This window comes from Armigeres subalbatus, chromosome 2 (genome assembly GCF_024139115.2).
Source record: "Armigeres subalbatus isolate Guangzhou_Male chromosome 2, GZ_Asu_2, whole genome shotgun sequence".
In the NCBI taxonomy this organism is placed as follows: Eukaryota; Metazoa; Arthropoda; class Insecta; order Diptera; family Culicidae; genus Armigeres; species Armigeres subalbatus.
Window position 1 is genome coordinate 250,424,649 of NC_085140.1, and position 17,712 is coordinate 250,442,360.

Consider the following 17,712-nt stretch of genomic DNA (forward strand, 5'->3'; position numbering starts at 1 on the left):
TCCGAGCAGCTTGAAATGAGACTTCTCAACCATTTAAATGGAGCCTCTTGAAAGGAGGCTTAGGGGCCTCTAGAAAGGAAGCTTCCGGGCCTCTCGAAAGGAGGCTTCCGGGCCTCTTGAGAGGAGGCTTCCAGGCCTCTTGAAAGCAGGCTTCCGGGCCTGTTGCAAGCCTTTTGGAAAGAGGCTTTCGAGTCTCTTGAAAGAAGGATTCAGAGCGTCTTGAAAGATGCTTCCGGGCCTCTTGAAAAATGGCTTCCGAGCCTCTTGAAAAAAGCTTTTCGAACCTCTTGAAAGAAGGCTTCCGAGCCTCTTGAAAGCAGGCTGCTGAGCCTCTTGAAAAGAGGCTTCTGAGCCTTTTGAAACCAGGCTTCTGAGCCTCTGGAAAGAATGTTTCCGAGCTTATTGAAAGGAGGCTTCCGAGCCTCTTGAAAAAAGGCTTCCAAGCCTCTTGAAAGGAGGCTTCCGAGCCTCTTGAGAGGAGGCTTCCGAGCCTCGTGAAAGGAGGCTTCCGAGCCTCTTGAAAGAAGGCTTTCGAGCCTCTTGCAAGGAGGCTTTCGAGCCTCTTGCAAGGAGGCTTTCGAGCCTCTTGAAAGGAGGTTTCCGAGTCTCTTGAAAGAAGGCTTCCGAGCCTCTTGGAAGTAGGCTTTCGAGCCGCTTGAAAAAGGCTTCCGATCCTTCTAAAAAGAGGATTTCATTTCTCATGGAAGGAGGCTTCCGAAGCTCTTGAAGGATGGCTTCCGAGCCTTTTCTAAGATGGCCTCTTACTCTCTTGAAATGAGGCTTTCGGGTTCTTGAAAAGAGGCTTTCGAGTATCTTTAAAGGAGGCTTTCGAGGCTCTTAAATGTAGGCTTTCGAGCAGCTTGAAATGAGACTTCTCAACGATTTGAATGGAGCCTCTTGAAAGGAGGCTTTCGGGCCTCTTTAAAGGAAGCTTCCGGGCCTCTCGTAAGGAGGCTTCCGGGCCTCTTAAGAGGAGGCTTTCAGGCCTCTTGAAAGGAGGCTTCCGGGCCTCTTGCAAGCCTTTTGGAAAGAGGCTTTCGAGTCTCTTGAAAGAAGGATTCAGAGCGTCTTGAAAAGATGCTTCCGAACCTCTTGAAAGGAGGCTTCCGAGCCTCTTGAAAGGAGGCTTCCGAGCCTCTTGAAAGGAGCCTTCCGAACCTCTTGAAAGAAGGCTTCCGAGCCTCTTGAAAGAAGGCTTCCGAGCCTCTTAAAACGAGGCTTCCAGGCCTCTTGAAGGTGGCTTCCGAGCCTCTTGAAAGGAGTCTTTCACGCCTCTTGAAAGAAGGCCTCCGAGCCTCTTGAAAGGAGGTTTCAAGCTTCTTGAAAGGAGGCTCCCAAGCCTCTTGAAAGGAGGCTTCCGAGCCTCTTGAAAGGAGGCTTTGAGGCCTCTTGAAAGGAGGCTTCCGAGCCTCTTGAAAGGAGGCTTTGAGCCTCTTGAAAGGAGGCTTCCGAGCCTCTTGAAAGGAGGCCTGAGCCTCTTGAAAGGAGGCTCTGAGCCTCTTGAAAGGAGGCTTCCGAGCCTCTTGAAGGAGGCCTGAGCCTCTTGAAAGAGGGCTTCTGAGCCTCTTGAAAGGAGGCTTCTGAGTCTCTAAAAAGGAGGCTTCTGAGCCTCTTGAAAGGAGGCTTCTGCGCCTCTTGAAATGAGGCTTCTGAGCCTCTTGAAAGGAGGCTTCTGAGCCTCTTGAAAGGAGCCTTCTGAGCCTCTTGAAAGGAGGCTTCTGAGCCTCTGGAAAGGAGGCTTCTGAGCCTCTTGAAAGAGGGCTTCTGAGCCTCTTGAAAGGAGGCTTCCGGGCCTCTTGAAAGGAGGCTTTGAGCCTCTTGAAAGGAGGCTTCTGAGCCTCTTGAAAGGAGGCTTCTGAGCCTCTTGAAAGGAGGCTTCCGAGTCTACTGAAATGAGACTTCCGAACCCATTTGAAAACGTCTTTAAAGAAGGCTTCCGAGTATCTTTAAAGGAGGCTTTCGAGGCTCTCAAATGTAGGCTTCCGAGCAGCTTGAAATGAGACTTCTCAACCATTTAAATGGAGCCTCTTGAAAGGAGGCTTAAGGGCCTCTTGAAAGGAAGCTCCCGGGCCTCTTGAAAGGAGGCTCCGGGCCTCTTGAGAGGAGGCTTCCAGGCCTCTTGAAAGGAGGCTTCCGGGCCTCTTGCAAGCCTTTTGGAAAGAGGCTTTCGAGCCTCTTGAAAGGAGGCTTCCGAGCCTTTTGAAAGGAGGCTTCCGAACCTCTTGAAAGGAGGCTTTCGAGCCTCTTGAAAGGAGGCTTCCGAGCCTCTTGAAAGCAGGCTTCCGAGCCTCTTGAAAGGAGGTTTCCGAGCCCCTTGAAAGGAGGCTTCCGAGCCTCTTGAAAGGAGGCTTCCGAGCCTCTTGAAAGGAGGCTTCCGAGCCTCTTGAAAGGAGGCTTCTGAGCCTCTTGAAAGGAGGTTTCTGAGCCTCTTGAAAGGAGGCTTCTGAGCCTCTTGAAAGGAGGCTCTGAGCCTCTTGAAAGGAGGCTTCTGAACCTTCTGAAAGGAGGCTTCTGAACCTTCTGAAAGGAGGCTTCCTGAACCTTCTGAAAGGAGGCTGAGCCTCTTGAAAGGAGGACTTCCAAGCCTCTTGAAAGGAGGACTTCGGAACCTCTTGAAAGGAGGCTTCCGAGCCTCTTGAAGGAGGCTTCCGGGCCTCTTGAAAGGAGGCTTCCAGGCTCTTGAAAGGAGGCTTCCTGAGCCTCTTGAAAGGAGGCTTCTGAGCCTCTTGAAAGGAGGCTTCTGAGCCTCTTGAAAGGAGGCTTCTGAGCCTCTTGAAAGGAGGCCTGAGCCTCTTGAAAGGAGGCTTCTGAGCCTCTTGAAAGGAGGCCTGAGCCTCTTGAAGGAGGCTTCCAGGCCTCTTGAAAGGAGGCTTCCGAGCCTCTTGAAAGGAGGCTTCCGAGCCTCTTGAAAGGAGGCTTCCGAGGCTTGGTATCATTGTATCAAGAATTTTTTTTAATTGTTGAAAATTTTCAAATTTTGTTTCAAAATATTGAGGATTCCTAGATAACAAAACCTAGAAACCTCGCAGTTAATAACTGTGGAAGTGCTTAATGGACACTAAGCTGCGAGGCGGCTCTGTCCCAGTGTGGGGATGTAATGCCAAGAAATAATAAGAAGAAGATAACAAAGCTTTAAAAAAAACTTCATAAATTCCATAGAAAAAAGTTACCGGTAAAAAACGTCTTACGTCTTGCACTTATTAGATAAAGATAGCTAAAAAAATAATTCCAAAACGAGAAGAGACTTGAAAATATCGAATGAACGAAAAAAAGATCTTAAAATTTTTAACTCTTGAAATTTTGAGCTTTATAAAATCATGAAACAGATGAAGATAAGCCTAGCCTGAATGAGTTTGCTTGTTTAAGGTATTTGTACTCGTTTCACTTCTTCAGATAAAATTAACTTTCAAACTTGAATAACTGTACATGGCTGAAAAAATGTGAGAAATCTGAACATGAAATTCAAACATCTCTTTTCTCTAACACTTCAAATATTTTCAATTGAGCCTTTGACAGAACTTAAACGCTAAAAGTCACGATCACAGAAGCAAAGTCAGGAATTATTTTCAAACCCTCTAATCCACCCCCATCAAGCACTGTTGACTAAATAGATGCAGTTGATGAAGCTCTCATCCGAAGAGCTCAAGCGGAACATGCTTCAAGAAGCGAGAGGAGAGAGGAAAAAAACCGGCCGAACAATTCAAACACGACCCCAAGTGGCAACGGGGCATAATTTAATTGGTGAGCTGTTGGCAAAAGTTCTCCAGCAACTTTGTCTTTGTCGTCTTGGTTCAAGCTTTTGGCAGCAGCAGAATATGGCCGCTCCGATGGATCAACCGTCCGTCCCTTTTCGAATCGGACCTGTCTGCGTCTGGCGACCCAACCTCCCAACCCACCAACCAACCGAACGAAAACGGCGACACGTCCCAAGTGTGTACTTAGTCAGAATCAGGTTCTTCGACGTCGTTTTCTTAGTTGACGATGGATGTTCTGATTTGTCTTCTTCGCCCAGCTGCTGGCTTGAAGAAAGACTGCTCGAGTAACAGTGATGGACACATTCTGCGACCCAGAAAGTCCAACGACGTTGAAGACGACAACGACGACGAGGACGATGCGACCGGGCAAGTGAAGTGTATTTGTCAAACATAAAGCTCAAGTCAGCAGCAGCATCCCATCCGGTCGTCCTCCGTCCTGCTACTATCGGAACAACAGAGCAAAGACGAAGACGCCGCTGCTGGTCGGGTCGAATGGTTTGCAATCTTGCAGGCACTTAACAACGGTGGCAAAGTTTGTCCGAAATCAAATTCGTTCAACTTCAACTTGGATTCAACACGAGGGAAACGCACGCTGCGAAAACTTTAAACCAAATGGCGGCGTTCGAACAATTGGCACATTTGTGCTCCGTCCGAATAAGTCAATAATGTTGAACCGAATTCCAAGATCAGGCGCGCCCCCGCCCCGACTGTAGTACGGTGTCTGCTCGTAGTCCCGCCCGTTTTCCATTTCGCTCCATGCATCGGTAGTCGGGTGAAAAATTGAATTTGGTGCAAATCTACTTATGTTTCAGCACGTGATTGGCAACTGTAACGGGCTGAAAATGGGATCTGTTCGTTACATTTTTTTCGCCATCTCGCTACATTCAACAGACCACGATCGGTTTGGTGCAGAAGTGGAAATAAGTTTTTCGATTTTCATTACGTTTTCCCCCCGAAGGGTGAAAAAACTCACTCGGCCATGTCGTCTGTCGGAGCACTGGCTTTGAATACCATCGTGATGGTGATTGACGCTCCATTGAATGGAACACTGTAAGGATACTCTCGAGGAAGCTTTTATTGGACTTAATTCAAACGGATCTCGAAGTGGATACTCGGATTATGCATTGGATGAACTAATTGATGGTGACGAGTTCGATTCCTTTGGGTAATGCAAATTTTCGTAAATATTACCGTAATTATTCTAAACTTATTCAATTGGTAAACCAATTCTCATTGTCCTACACAGCAAAAAAAAATTTGTAATATCACACCGGATTCGATGCACATCATCGCCGTCGTAAATCAAGTGTGATATTACATCAGTTTTATGTGACAAAAAAGTGACGTACTTGGCACTTTCTTCTCAGAATTAAAGGATGTAAGCGATTTTTGACGTAATATATTCGATGTAATAATGAAAACGACGTAAAAACCAGCCAGCAGAAACCTCGTGCTTTTGGTAGCTGGGTTAGGGGTGTTCGGGAATTTTCTTTCATGATTTTAAAATACTTTCGTAGAAATGAAATACATTATTTTATTCCCAAAATTGTTGTACAATAATATAAAGAATAATGACAATTTATTGATTTTTCTTCTATCACACGTTAACATAAGAACCATCTATAAACATACTTTTTTTAGATAACTCGGTTTTCCGTATTTCATGCTTTCAAAATTAAAAAAAATCCTCCGGAGACCCGCCCAGAAACTTTTCCGAAATTTCTCCATGAATTTCTCCGAAAATATCCCCAGAAATTTCTTCGTTTTAAATACCTCTGGAAATTTCCTCAGAAGTTCCTCCGGAAATTTGTTCAGAAGTTCATCAGGCAATTCCTCAACAAATCCTTTGAAAATACTCCTAGAAATTCCTCTGAAAAATTCTATAGTGGTTCCCAAAGATATTTCTTCAGGAATTCCTCCGGAGAATTGCCCCAGATTTCCTCCCCAAATTCTTCCAGGAATTCGTTCATAAAATACCTAATGATTTCCTCCGGATATTCTGGACACAATCGACAAGTTACTTCAGGAATTGCTTTGAAAGTTCTTTCAGGAATTCCTTCGGAAGGTCTTCCACAAATTCCTTCGGATGCTCATCCAGGAATTCCTTTGGAAGTTCTTTCAGAAATTCCTTCGAAAGTTTCTCCAGAAATTCCTTTGGAATGTCCTCCACGTATTCCTTCGGAAGTTCCTCCACGTATTCTTTCCGAAGATCCTCAAGCAATTCGCTCGGAGTTCCTCCAGGAATTCTTCCGGAAGTTCCTCCAGTAATTTCTGTGGAAAATACTCTAATAGTTCCTTTTAAAGTTCTGTCAAGAAATTCTTCAAAAGTTCCTTCAGAAATTCTTTTGAAAATTCCTCCAGAAATTCCATCGGAAGTTATTCCTTCGGAAGTTCCTCCAGGAATTCTCTCGGAAGTTCCTCCAGTTATTACTTCGAAAATTCCTTCAGGAACTCCATCGGAAATTCCTTCAGGAACTCCTTCGGAAGTTCCTCCAGTTATTCCTTCCGAATTTCCTGCAGGAATTTCTTCGGAAGTTTCGGCAGGAATTTATTTGGAAGTTCCTCAAGGAATTCCTTCAAAAGTTCCTTTACGTATTTCTTACGAAGTTCCTCAAGGAATTCCTTAGGAGTTCTTCCAGGAATTCTTCCGGAAGTTCCTCCAGTTATTTCTTCGGAAGTTCCTCCAGTTATTCCTCCAGGAACTCCTTCGGAAGCTCCTCCAGGAATAATTTCGGAAGTGCCTAAACGTATTCCTTCGAAAGTTCCTCCATGTGTTCCTTCGGAAGTTATTCTAGGAATTTCTTCGGAAGTTCCTCCGGGAATCCCCACAGAAGTTCCTCCAGTCGGAAGTTCCTCAAGGAATTCCTTCAGATGTTCCTCCAGGATTTTTTTTCGGAAGTTCCTCCAGGAATTCTTTTGGAAGTTCTTCCAGGAATTCCTTCGGAAGTTCGACCAGGAATTATTTCAGAAGATCCTCCAAGTTCCTCCAGGAATTCCCTCAGAAGTTCCTCCAGGAATTCCCTCAAAAGTTCCTCCAGGAATTCTTCGGCAGTTCCTCCAGTTATTCCTTCCGAAGTTCCTTCAAGAATTTCTTCGGAAGTTCCTCCAGGAATTCCTTCGGAAGTTCCTCAGGGAATTTCTTCGGAGTTCCTCCAGGAATTCTTCCGGAAGTTCCTTTAGGGATTACTTCGGAGTTTCCTCCAGGAATTTCTTCGGAAGTTCCTTCAGGAATTCCTTCGGAAGTTCCTCCAAGAACTCCTTCGGAAGTTCCTCGATGAACTCCTTCGGAAGTTCCTCCAGGAATTTTTTTGGAAGTTCCTCAAGGAATTTCTTCTGAGTTCCTCCAGAAATTCTTCCGAAAGTTCCCCCAGGGACTCTTCCTGAAATTTCTTCCACTGATTCCTTCGGCAGTTCCTCCAGGGATTACTTCGGAAGTTCCTTCAGGAATTCTTTCAGAAGTTCCGTCAGGAATTTTTTTTGGGAGATCCTTCAGCAATTCCTTCGGAAGTTACATCCGTCAGAAATTTTTTTTTGGGAGATCCTTCAGCAATTCCTTCGGAAGTTACATCAGGAATTCCTTCGAAAGGTCCTCCAGGAATTCCTTCGGATGCTCATCGAGGAATTCCTTCGGAAGTTCCTCCACGTATTCCTTCGGAAGTTCCTCCACGTATTCCTTCGGAAGTTCCTCCACGTATTCCTTCGGAAGTTCCTCCACGTATTCCTGCCGAAGTTCCTCAAGGAACTCCTTCGGAGTTTTCCCAGGAATTCTTCCGGAAGGTTTTCCATGAATTTTTCTGTCCTCTAGGGATTTCTTCGGAAGTTCCTCCGGGAATTTCTTCGGAAGTTACTCTAGGAATTTTTTTGGATGTTCCTTTAAAAAATCCTTCGAAAGTTCCTCCAAGAACTCCTTCGGAAGTTCCTCCAGGAAATCTTCCGGAAGTTCCTCAAGGGATTCTTCAGGGAGTTCCTCCAGGGACTCTTTCGTAAGTTTCTTCGGGAGTTTCTTCAGGAATTACTTCGGAAGTTCCTTCAGGAACTATTTGAAAGATCCTTCAGTAATTTCTTCGGAAGTTCCTTCAGGAATTCCTTCGGAAGTCACATCAGGAATTCCTTTGAAAGTTCCTTCAGGAATTCCTTTGGAAGGTCCTCCAGGAATTCATTCGAATGCTCATCCAGGAATTCCTTCGGAAGTTCTTTCATGAATTCATTCGAAAGCTCCTCCAAAAATTCCTTCGGATTCTCCTCCACGTATTCCTTCGGAAGTTCCTTAACGTATTCCTTACGAAGCTCTTCAAGGAACTCTTTCGGAGTTCCTCCAGGAATTCTTCCGGATATTCCTCCACGAATTTTTTTGGAAGTTCCACCAGGGATTTTTTTGGAAGTTATTCCTTCTAATGTCCTTCAGAAAGCTCTTCAAAAGTTCCTCCAGAAATTCTATTCAAAGTTTCTCCAGGAAATCCTTCATAAAATACTCCAGAAATTCCTTCGAAAGTTCCTCCAGAAATTCCTTTGGAAGTTCCTCCAGTTATTCCTTCGGAAGTTCATCCAGGAATTCTTTCGGAAGTTGCTCCAGGAATTCCTTCGGAAGTTCCCCCAGTTATTCCTTCCGAATTTTCTCCAGGAATTTCTTCGGATGTTCCTCCACGTATTCCTTCCGAAGTTTCTTCACGTATTCCTTCCAAAGTTATTTCTTCCGAATTTCATGCAGAAATTTCTTCGGAAGTTCTGCCAGGAATTTCTTCGGAAGATCCTCCGGAAATTCCTTCGGAAATTCCTCAAGGAATTCCTTAGGAGTTCCTTCAGGTATTCTTCCGGAAGTTCCTCCAGTTATTCCTTCCGAAATTCCTCCAGGAACTACTTCGACAGCTCCTCCAGAAATTCCTTCGAATGTTCCTCCAGGAATTCCTTCCAAAGTTCCTCGGTAGTTCCTCCAGGAATAATTTCAGAAGATCCTCCAGGTGTTCTTTCGGAGGTTCCTCCAGTTATTCCTTCCTCCAGTTATTCCTTCCGAAGTTCCTCCAGGAATTTCTTTGGAAGTTCCTCTAGGTGTTCTTTCGGAAGTTCCTCCAGGAATTCCTTCGGAGTTCCTTCAGGAATTCTTCCGGAAATCCTCTAGGGATTACTTCGGAAGTTCCTCCAGGAATTTCTTTGGAAGTTTTTCCAGGAATTCCTTCGGAAGTTCCTCCAAGAACTCCTTCGGAAGTTCCTCAAGGAACTCCTTCGGAAGTTCCTCAAGAAACTCCTTCGGAAGTTTCTCAAGGATATTCTTGGGAGTTCCTCCAGGAATTTTTACGGAAGTTCTTCCAGGGACTCTTCGGAAGTTTCTTCCAGGGACTCCAGGGAAGTCTTTTCCAGGGATTCCTTCGGCAGTTCCTCCAGGGATTACTTCGGAAGTTCTTTCAGAAATTCTTTCGGAAGATCCTTCAGGAATTCTTTCGGAAGTTACATCAGGAATTCCTTCAGGATTTCCTTCGGATGCTCATCCAGGAATTCTTTCGAAAGTTCTTTCAGAAATTCCTTCGAAAGTTTCTCCAGGAATTCCTTCGGAAGTTGCTCCACGTATTCCTTCGGAAGTTCCTCCACGTATTCTTTTCGAAGTTCCTCATGAAACTCTTTCAGAGTTCCTCCAGGAATTCTTCCGGAAGTTCCTCCAGGAATTTCTTCGGAAGTTCCTTCAGGAAATTTTCTGTCCTCTAGGGATTTCTTCGGAAATTACTCCAAAAACTCCTTCGGAAGTTCTTCCATGAACTCCTTCAGAAGTTCCTCAAGGAACTCCTTCGGAAGTTCCTCCAGGAATTTCTTCGGAGTTCCTTCAGAAATTTTTCCGGATGTTCCTCCAGGGATTCTTCAGGAAGTTCCTTCAGGGACTCTTTTGGAAGTTTCTTCCAGGGATTCCTTCGGCAGTTCCTCCAGGGATTACTTCGAAAATTCCTTCAGGAATTCTTTCGAACGTTCCTTCAGAAATTTCTTCGGAAATTCCTTCAGGAATTCATTCGGAAGTTTCATCAGGAATTCCTACGAATGTTCCTTCAGGAATTCCTTCGGAAGGTCCTCCAGGAATTCCTTCGGATGCTCATACAGGAATTCCTTCGAAAGTTCATTCAGGATCAAGAATTTTCTCCTGGAATTTCTTCGGAAGTTCCTCTACATATTCCTTCCGAAGTTCCTTCACGTATTTCTTCCAATGTTCCTCAAGAAATGCCTTCGGAGTTCTTTCAGGAATTTTTCCGGAAGTTCCTCCAGGAAGTTCTTCGGAAGTTACTTCAGGAATTTCTTAAATAGTTCCTCCAGTTATTCCTTCCAAAGTTCCTCCAGGAATTCCTTCGGAATTTCTTATAGGTATTCCTTTGGAAGTTCCTCCACGTATTCCTTCGGAAGTTCCTTAAGGAATTTCTTCGGATTTGCTTCAGGAATTCTTCCGGAAGTTCCTCCAGGAATTTCTTCGGAAGTTCCTCCAGGAATTCCTTCGGAAGTTACTCCACGTTTTTCTTCGGAAGTTCCTTCGCGTATTCCTTCCGAAGTTCCCAAAGAAATTCCTTTGGAGTTCCTCCAGGAATTCTTCCGGAAGTTCCTCCAGGAATTCTTCCGGAAGTTCCTCCAGGAATTTCTTTGGAAGTTCCTGCAGGAATTTCTTCAGTAGCTCCTCGAGGAATTCTCTCTGAAGTTCCTTCAGGAAATTCTTCAAAAGTTCCTCCAGGAATTCAAAAGTTTCTCCAGGAAATCTTTCGGAAGATACTCCAGGAATTCCTGAGAATAGCCGAAGAAATCCTCTCTATGTTCCTCCATGAACTACTCAGTCAACACTAGGATTCATTCGTTCAGAAAATCATTGTTACTAAATTTTCAAATGGCTATTTCTCAGTTTTCAACCGATTTTCTCAGTTTTTTCACCAACCTCTTGGCTATCTCACACACAAAACGTGACGCGAGACTGGACACAATACTTATGGTTCTTACAAATGACAAAGGATTTTTTTTAATTTACCTTACCTTATCGGTCTACAACGGTTTCGGGCTCGATGTTGCCCATCTACAGGACGTGGTCCTACGTGGGATGTCAGACAATGTCTGGATTTGAGATGCAAGTGAAAGATAAATACTCGGAGGAAATAAATGAATTCGCACCGCGGCAGGGGACATAATGGAAGCCTTGGTTGATTCGGTAGACTATTTGATTCAACTCCAGAAAAATTTGGAAATCGTATAACATCTCATATGCCTGGATTTGAGAGCCAAGTAAAAGACAAATATTCAGAGGACATAATTAGGTTGATGCCGCGGCATGGGTCATGATGGAAGCCTTGGTTGATTCGGTAGACAATTTTGATTCAAGCTCCAGGACAATTTGAAGATCTTACAACATCTGAAATGTCTGGATTTGAGACGCAAGTAAAAGACAAATACTCGGAGGACATAACTGGGTCGATAGCGCGGCAGGGGACATCATGGTAGCCTTGGTTGATTCGATAAACCATTTTACCCAAACTCCGGGACAATTAGGAGAATTTACAATATCTTATTTTTTTGGATTTGATACGCAAGTGAAAGGCAAATACTCTGATAATTGGGTTGGTATCGAGGCAGTGGACATTATAGAAGCATTGGTTGATTCAGTAAACCATTGATTCAAACTCCAGGATTTCCACAATTTGGAGATTTCACAACACCTCGTCAGCCTGGATTTGAGACGCAATTGAAATACAAATACTCGGAGAACATAACTGGGTTGACACCGCGGCAAGGGACATCATGGAAGCCTTGGGTGATTCGATAGACCATTTTACCCAAACTCCAGGACAAATTGGAAATTCTACAACATCTGAAAGTCTGGATTTGATACGCAAGTGAAAGACAAATACTTGGAGGACATAACTGGGTTGATTCGATAGACCTTTTTACTTAAACTCCAGGACAATTTGAAAATCTTACAGCATCTGAAATGTCTGGATTTCCCAAGTAACCACCAAGCACTATATTTCGCCAAATCGGCCATATAGTGCTACTTTAATGCTTATATGTTTTTAAATAGCCGTAAAGAGGCCCTATATGGCGGTTTGGCGTAATATAATGCTAATGGTTACTTGGGTTGAGACGCAAGTGAAAGACAAATACTCGGAGGACATGAATAGATTGACAGCGCAGCAGGGGACATCATGGAAACCTTGGTTGATTCGATAGACCGTTTTATTTAAACTTCAGAACAATTTGGATATTTTACAACATCTGAAATGTCTGGATTTGATACGCAAGTGAAAGACAAATAATCGGAAGAAATAATTGGATTGGAACCGAGGCTGGGGACATCATGGAAGCCTTGTTTTATTAGGTAGACCATTTAATACATACTCCAGGACAATTTGGAGATTCTACAACATCTCATTTGCCTGGATTTGAGACGCAATTGAAATATAAATACTCGGAGGACACAACTGGGTTGACACTGCGGCAGGGGACATCATGAAAGCCTTGGTTGATTCGGTAGACCATTTGATTCAAATTCCAGGAAAATTTCGAGATCTTACAACATCTCGTATGCCTGGATTTGAGACGCAAGTGAAAGACAAATACTCGGAGGATATGATTCAAACTCCAGAACAATTTGGAGATCTTACAACATCTAAAATGCCTGGATTTGAGACGCAAGTGGAAAACTAATACTTTGAGAATATAACAAATTCCAGGACAGTTCGGAGATCCTAGAATACCCTAATTTATTATCACACATGTTTCGTGTATAGTTTACATTTATTTTAACAAGTTCACAGAAGACAACATGCTTGAAAACATTTTCTGAAGCATAATACATCCTGTAAAATAAAGTTGTTCCATCAGGCACCAAATTTTAGTAGGGATGGGAAAGGGAAAGTAGGGATGCTCAAAATGTGTTCTTATGTTCCAGGTGATGTCTTATGTATTACTTCAATATTTCCTTCATCACTATATGAATGCATATCAATTTTGCAACGCAATTTTCTAAATCCGTTGCTTTACTCCCACAGCTCAAGTGAAAAATTGAACACCCCTTGATAAAATATTTTGTCATGTCCAGAAACTAGAAGAGATGGCTAAGAGGTTGATGAAAAAACTGTGAAAATCGGTTTAAAAGCCATTAAGATATAGTCATTTGAAAATTTAGTTACAACGATTTTCTGCACGAATGTATCCGCGTAAGTTTTTTTTAGCGAATAAATCCTAGTATTAACAAACAACAAAAATTCAAAATTTAAAAATTGATATTAAAAATTTAAAATTTAAAATTTAAAATTTAAAATTTAAAATTTAAAATTTGAAATTTTTGGATTTTGGATTTTTATTCTTTGATTGTAATGTAGGTAATTTTTCAATTTCAATTTTTGAGATTTAACAGTTTATACGGGTTAATGCTTATTTTTGAATTTTTATATTAATCTGTTAAGGTGTCAGGCCATTAGGCCGAAGGCCGTTAGGCCGAAGGCCAGTTGGCCAAAGGCCATTAGGCCGAATTAGTAGAAAAAAACGAAAAGTGAAAAATGAGAAGTTCTTTCTTTACCTTACCCCTTCTTCTTCTACCTTCTCCCTTTTCGTTCTCCCTTCTTGTATCTTCTTTCATCTATCTGTCCTCTTCCTTCTTCCTTCTTCCTCCTCCCTTCTTCCTTTTTCCTTTTTCCTTCTTTCTTCTTCCTTGTTCCTTCTTCACTTTTCCTTCTTTCTTCTTCCTTCTTCCTTCTTCCTTATTCCTTCTTCCTTCTTCCTCCTCCCATATTACTTCTTTCTTTTTCCTTCTTCCTTCTTCCTTTTTCCTTCTTCCTTATTTGTTCTTCCTTCTTCCTTTATCATGTTTCCTTCTTCCTTCTTCTTTCTTCCTTCTTTCTTCTTCCTTTTTCTCTCTTCCTTCTTCCTTCTTCGTTCTTCCTTCTTCATTTTCCTTCTTCCTTCTTCCTTCTTCCTTCTTCCCTCTTCCTTCTTCCTTCTTCTTTCTTTCTTCTTCCTTCTTCCTTCTTCCTTCTCCCTTCTTCCTTCTTCCTTCTTCCTTCTTCCTTCTTCTTTCTTCCTTCTTCCTTCTTCCTTCTTCCTTCTTTCTTTTTCTTTCTTACTTCTTCCTTATTCCTTTTTCCATCTTCCATCTTCCTTCTTCCTTCTTCTTTCTTCTTTCTTCCTTCTTCCTTCTTCCTTCTTCCTTCCGCCTTCCACCTTCTTCCTTCTTCTTTCTATCTTTCTTCCTTATTCCTTCTTCCTTTTTCCATCTTCCTTCTTCCTTCTTCTTTCTTCCTTCTTCCTTCTTCCTTCTTCCTTCTTCCTTTTTCCATCTTCCTTCATCACTCTTCCTTCATCACTCTTCCTTCATCACTCTTCTTTCTTCCTTATTCCTTCTTCCTTTTTTCCATCTTCCTTCTTCCTTCTTCTTTCTTCCTTCTTCTTTCTTCCTTCTTCTTTCTTCCTTCTTCTTTCTTCCTTCTTCCTTCTTCTTTCTTCCTTATTCCTTTTTCCTTCTTTCTTCTTCCTTCTTGCTTATTCCTTTTTCCTTATTCCTTCATCCTTCTTCCTTCTTTCTTCCTCCTTCTTCCTTCTTCCTTCTTCTTTCATCCCATTCTACTTCTTCCCCACTTCGTACTACTCACATCTCACTCCCTAGTTCTCATTCGGCCTAATGGCCATTCGGCCTAATGACCATTCGGCCCAATGGCCTTCGGCCTAATGACCTTCGACCTAATGACCCAGCATCATTTGTTAACGGTTTATTTGGAATTTCTATATATTTTTTCAATTTTTTTATGCGATTATGATCACAATGTTGTTACACTTATCCGTTTTTTTTCATACATACTTGTTCCGTCGTTAAGTCGATGTCGCTTCGTTCCAGTGTTTCCGGTGAAGTGCTGCACTGGCTGTAGCAGCACATTTAATGATTTCCCCTCCTCCGTTTTCTACGAATCGTATAGGATAAACCAAATTTTGTTCTGGCCAAAAAGCGTGCAAGGATTCCAAATGAACATTCGATCAGCTGTAACAATAACAAGAAAAATAAGAATAAGAAGAAATAAGAAAAATAAATTGCAAATTTGTTCCAGATGAGTGAATTTTCGAAAATGTTACCTTACCTACTAAATTCCTGAATTGGTGCTGGTTGAAATTGGCGAGCGCCTTCGCTCAGCGCCAACCATGATTTGATCTACAACAAACAACAATGGTAGAAAGAATAGTTTTAAAAATTGTTCAGCTTTCGTGTATCTGTGAAGATCTTACCTGTAGAATTTATTTGATTGATTCGGATCGTCGTTTGTCGTTTGTCGTTTGTCCGTCAAATGCCGTTGAAAATCGAGAGTCCGTTTGATGGTTCCGTTTTCTGCAAGATTTTTTGCGGCTGCAGACTGATTTTCTCCCGGACGAAAATGGCAACTTAAAGCTTGACTGCGGTGACAGTTGTGATTCGGTTCCGGTAATATTACATTGATTACGCGCAAAACTCGCTTTTTATGTAATATTATATTTGTTTTCAAACAATCGGAGTGTGCTGCTTTTCTTATGTAATATATTGTAATAAATCAAATGTGATTTTGTGGTTATTTTACGCAATCATAAAAACGTTTTCACCAATCATATTTTACGTTGAGCCATGTACATAAGCATCAATTCGGTGTGAAAATACGTAAAATCTGTTTTTACATAGATTTATTGAGTACATTCCGAAGAACTACGTCACGGCATATTAATATTTTTTTTGCTGTGTACAGATGAATGCATTCAGTTCAAACGGTTTGTGAATTCGATGCCTGGGCAATGAAAAGAGAAACAGATATGCTCGGCACACGCATTATTGGACATTGCAAAACGCAAAGCATCCGCCTAGCCGCAAAGCTGCAAATGATCCGATTATGTCGAATCGACTTTCGATGGGAATGTAATGGAAAATGAGCGCCAACGCAGGGTGCTCCGCGTACTGCGTAGACCGTCAGGTGGGTTACGAAGCCCCAAGGGCGGTGTGCTTCATGACCATCCGCGGAACTTTGCGCTTGCTGACAATGACCAGACCATTCGTGGTGGATTGCTTTCATTGTCACTTATTTTCGGTCCACTTGTTTTCATGGGTGATACACGAAATCCGGCCACTGGCCGCTGGCTGGAAGTGGCCCGTGTCGCATGTTGATAATAACAATATTGATCGTACTCGACGAAATCGAAGGCTATTTCCAGGATAGTGCCCAGGTTGAGTGGGGGTTGTATATCCTATTTTGTGTAATAAATGCGTACATCAATATGCGATCATTTGGGTGCAGGTCACTGATGGAAAGCCGTCCATTGAATCCGAGTGTCCTCACAACGATTATAATAGGATTTATTTGTTTATAGTCATTTCAGATGTTTGATTCCAGCCATAAATTTTCGAACGCTTGTTGATTATTGGTTTATATTTATAAACTACAGAAAGAATGGACGGTATAATACTAGAGTTTCAATTACCATTCGGTAGATAATGAAATTAAGTGTGATTATTCTTAGAACAAAAATCGTTATAGAGTTAAAATAATCCAAATTGAAGTCGCAATTTTGATGACTACATCGGCTTATAAAAACAACATAATTTAAAAAAAATATGTTACCCTAGTTGGTGAAAGTTTAAATCATTCAATTTTCAATTGACGAACATCAGGAAATTATTAATACAACCGACAAGTGGAGAACATCATGATTTTTGGTTGAAAAAAAAAAACAGATTATGTTCAACGAGTAAAAACAGCAGATAGTGCTTCTCACTTGCATATTATACATTGGAAATCATTTTCAAATAAATACTTGACCACCAGTTGGGCAACGATGGAAAGCTTCAACTATTGAAATACGAGTAATGACAATCCTACCTGTAGTTGGTGTTCAGCTGCACATTGTTGATGGCCACATTGTCGAACTTGTTGGCCGTTGTCCACCGGGCCCAGTAGTACGTGAAATCGTTGGACGGTTGCTGTTCACTAAAGCGGCACTTGAGCGTGAGGGTTTCCCCTTCCCGGGTGTCCATGTTTTCATCTGCCCGGGCCGTGGTCACTGCCACAGCCAGCAGCGTGAGAACTGAAATAGGAGATTTAGAAGTAATTTAAATTAATATTGACCAGCGAAAAGTTGAAAAAGTTGTCTGTGGAAAATTCTTTACTAGTATTGTGTTTTTAATTGTTTCATGGAAACATAAATTTGATAAGAAAATTATTTTGAGCTTTTTAGTGGAATGTTTTCACCTGTCATAAGACGAGTTTAAACAATCCCATTGAATTCCACCACTTAATTGTATCCTGACAGATACGTATTTCGACCTCAACAGTAAAGCCGTCTTCAGTGTCTTGTACTTGACTCGACTTGCGAGTCGAGTCAAGTACAAGACACTGAACAGCCTTACGTATCTGTCAGATACATGGTGAAATTCAATGGGATTGTTTAATGGGATTCATCGTCTTATGACAGGTGAATTCTCAAATTGTTTTTTAATTTCAAAGATTTTTGTAAGATCTTTAATTTTGTTATGGAAAAAAAATGTTTTTTTTTTGTGGAATCTTAAGCATTTTTTTCTTTATTTCTGTGAATTGTAAAATCAATTCAGCGCCTAAGTGGAGGGGCTGAAAGCAGCGACCCTCAGGTACCTTCAGCAAGCCAAAAAATACAGTACAGAACAATTACCAAGCAAAACAAAAAGTACACAGTTGCAAAACATAAAAATTTGGTTGAAAAGTAAAAGCTGCACATGAATACGGGACAAAAGGCACAAATCATGGTATATTAGAATCCAATAATGATTGAAACACGCTGCTCTCCAGAGTTGAACTGCTGCGAGAGTTTCCGCAATAAACTGATCAGAACGTCAATTAAACGATGCGATATTGAGATCGCAGTAAAACAAAAGAACAAAGACCGCGAAAAAATCGCATGGCTCACTCTTTGAGCGTCAGATATTGTTGAATTCAGCGCCTAAGTTGACCTTTCTGAGATTATCGTT

The 17,712-nt window shown here is 42.1% G+C and overlaps 1 protein-coding gene across 2 annotated transcripts in view; it reads right to left on the reverse strand.

The window, feature by feature from the left end:
- The window catches only part of LOC134212064 (hemicentin-1-like), a 707,443-nt gene that overhangs the window by 512,491 nt on the left and 177,240 nt on the right, over positions 1-17,712 (reverse strand). For both annotated transcript variants that reach the window (XM_062689571.1, XM_062689570.1), the window contains one exon: positions 16,592-16,796. In XM_062689571.1, coding sequence (XP_062545555.1) covers positions 16,592-16,796 — 205 coding nt within the window. The remainder of the gene's footprint in view (positions 1-16,591; positions 16,797-17,712) is intronic.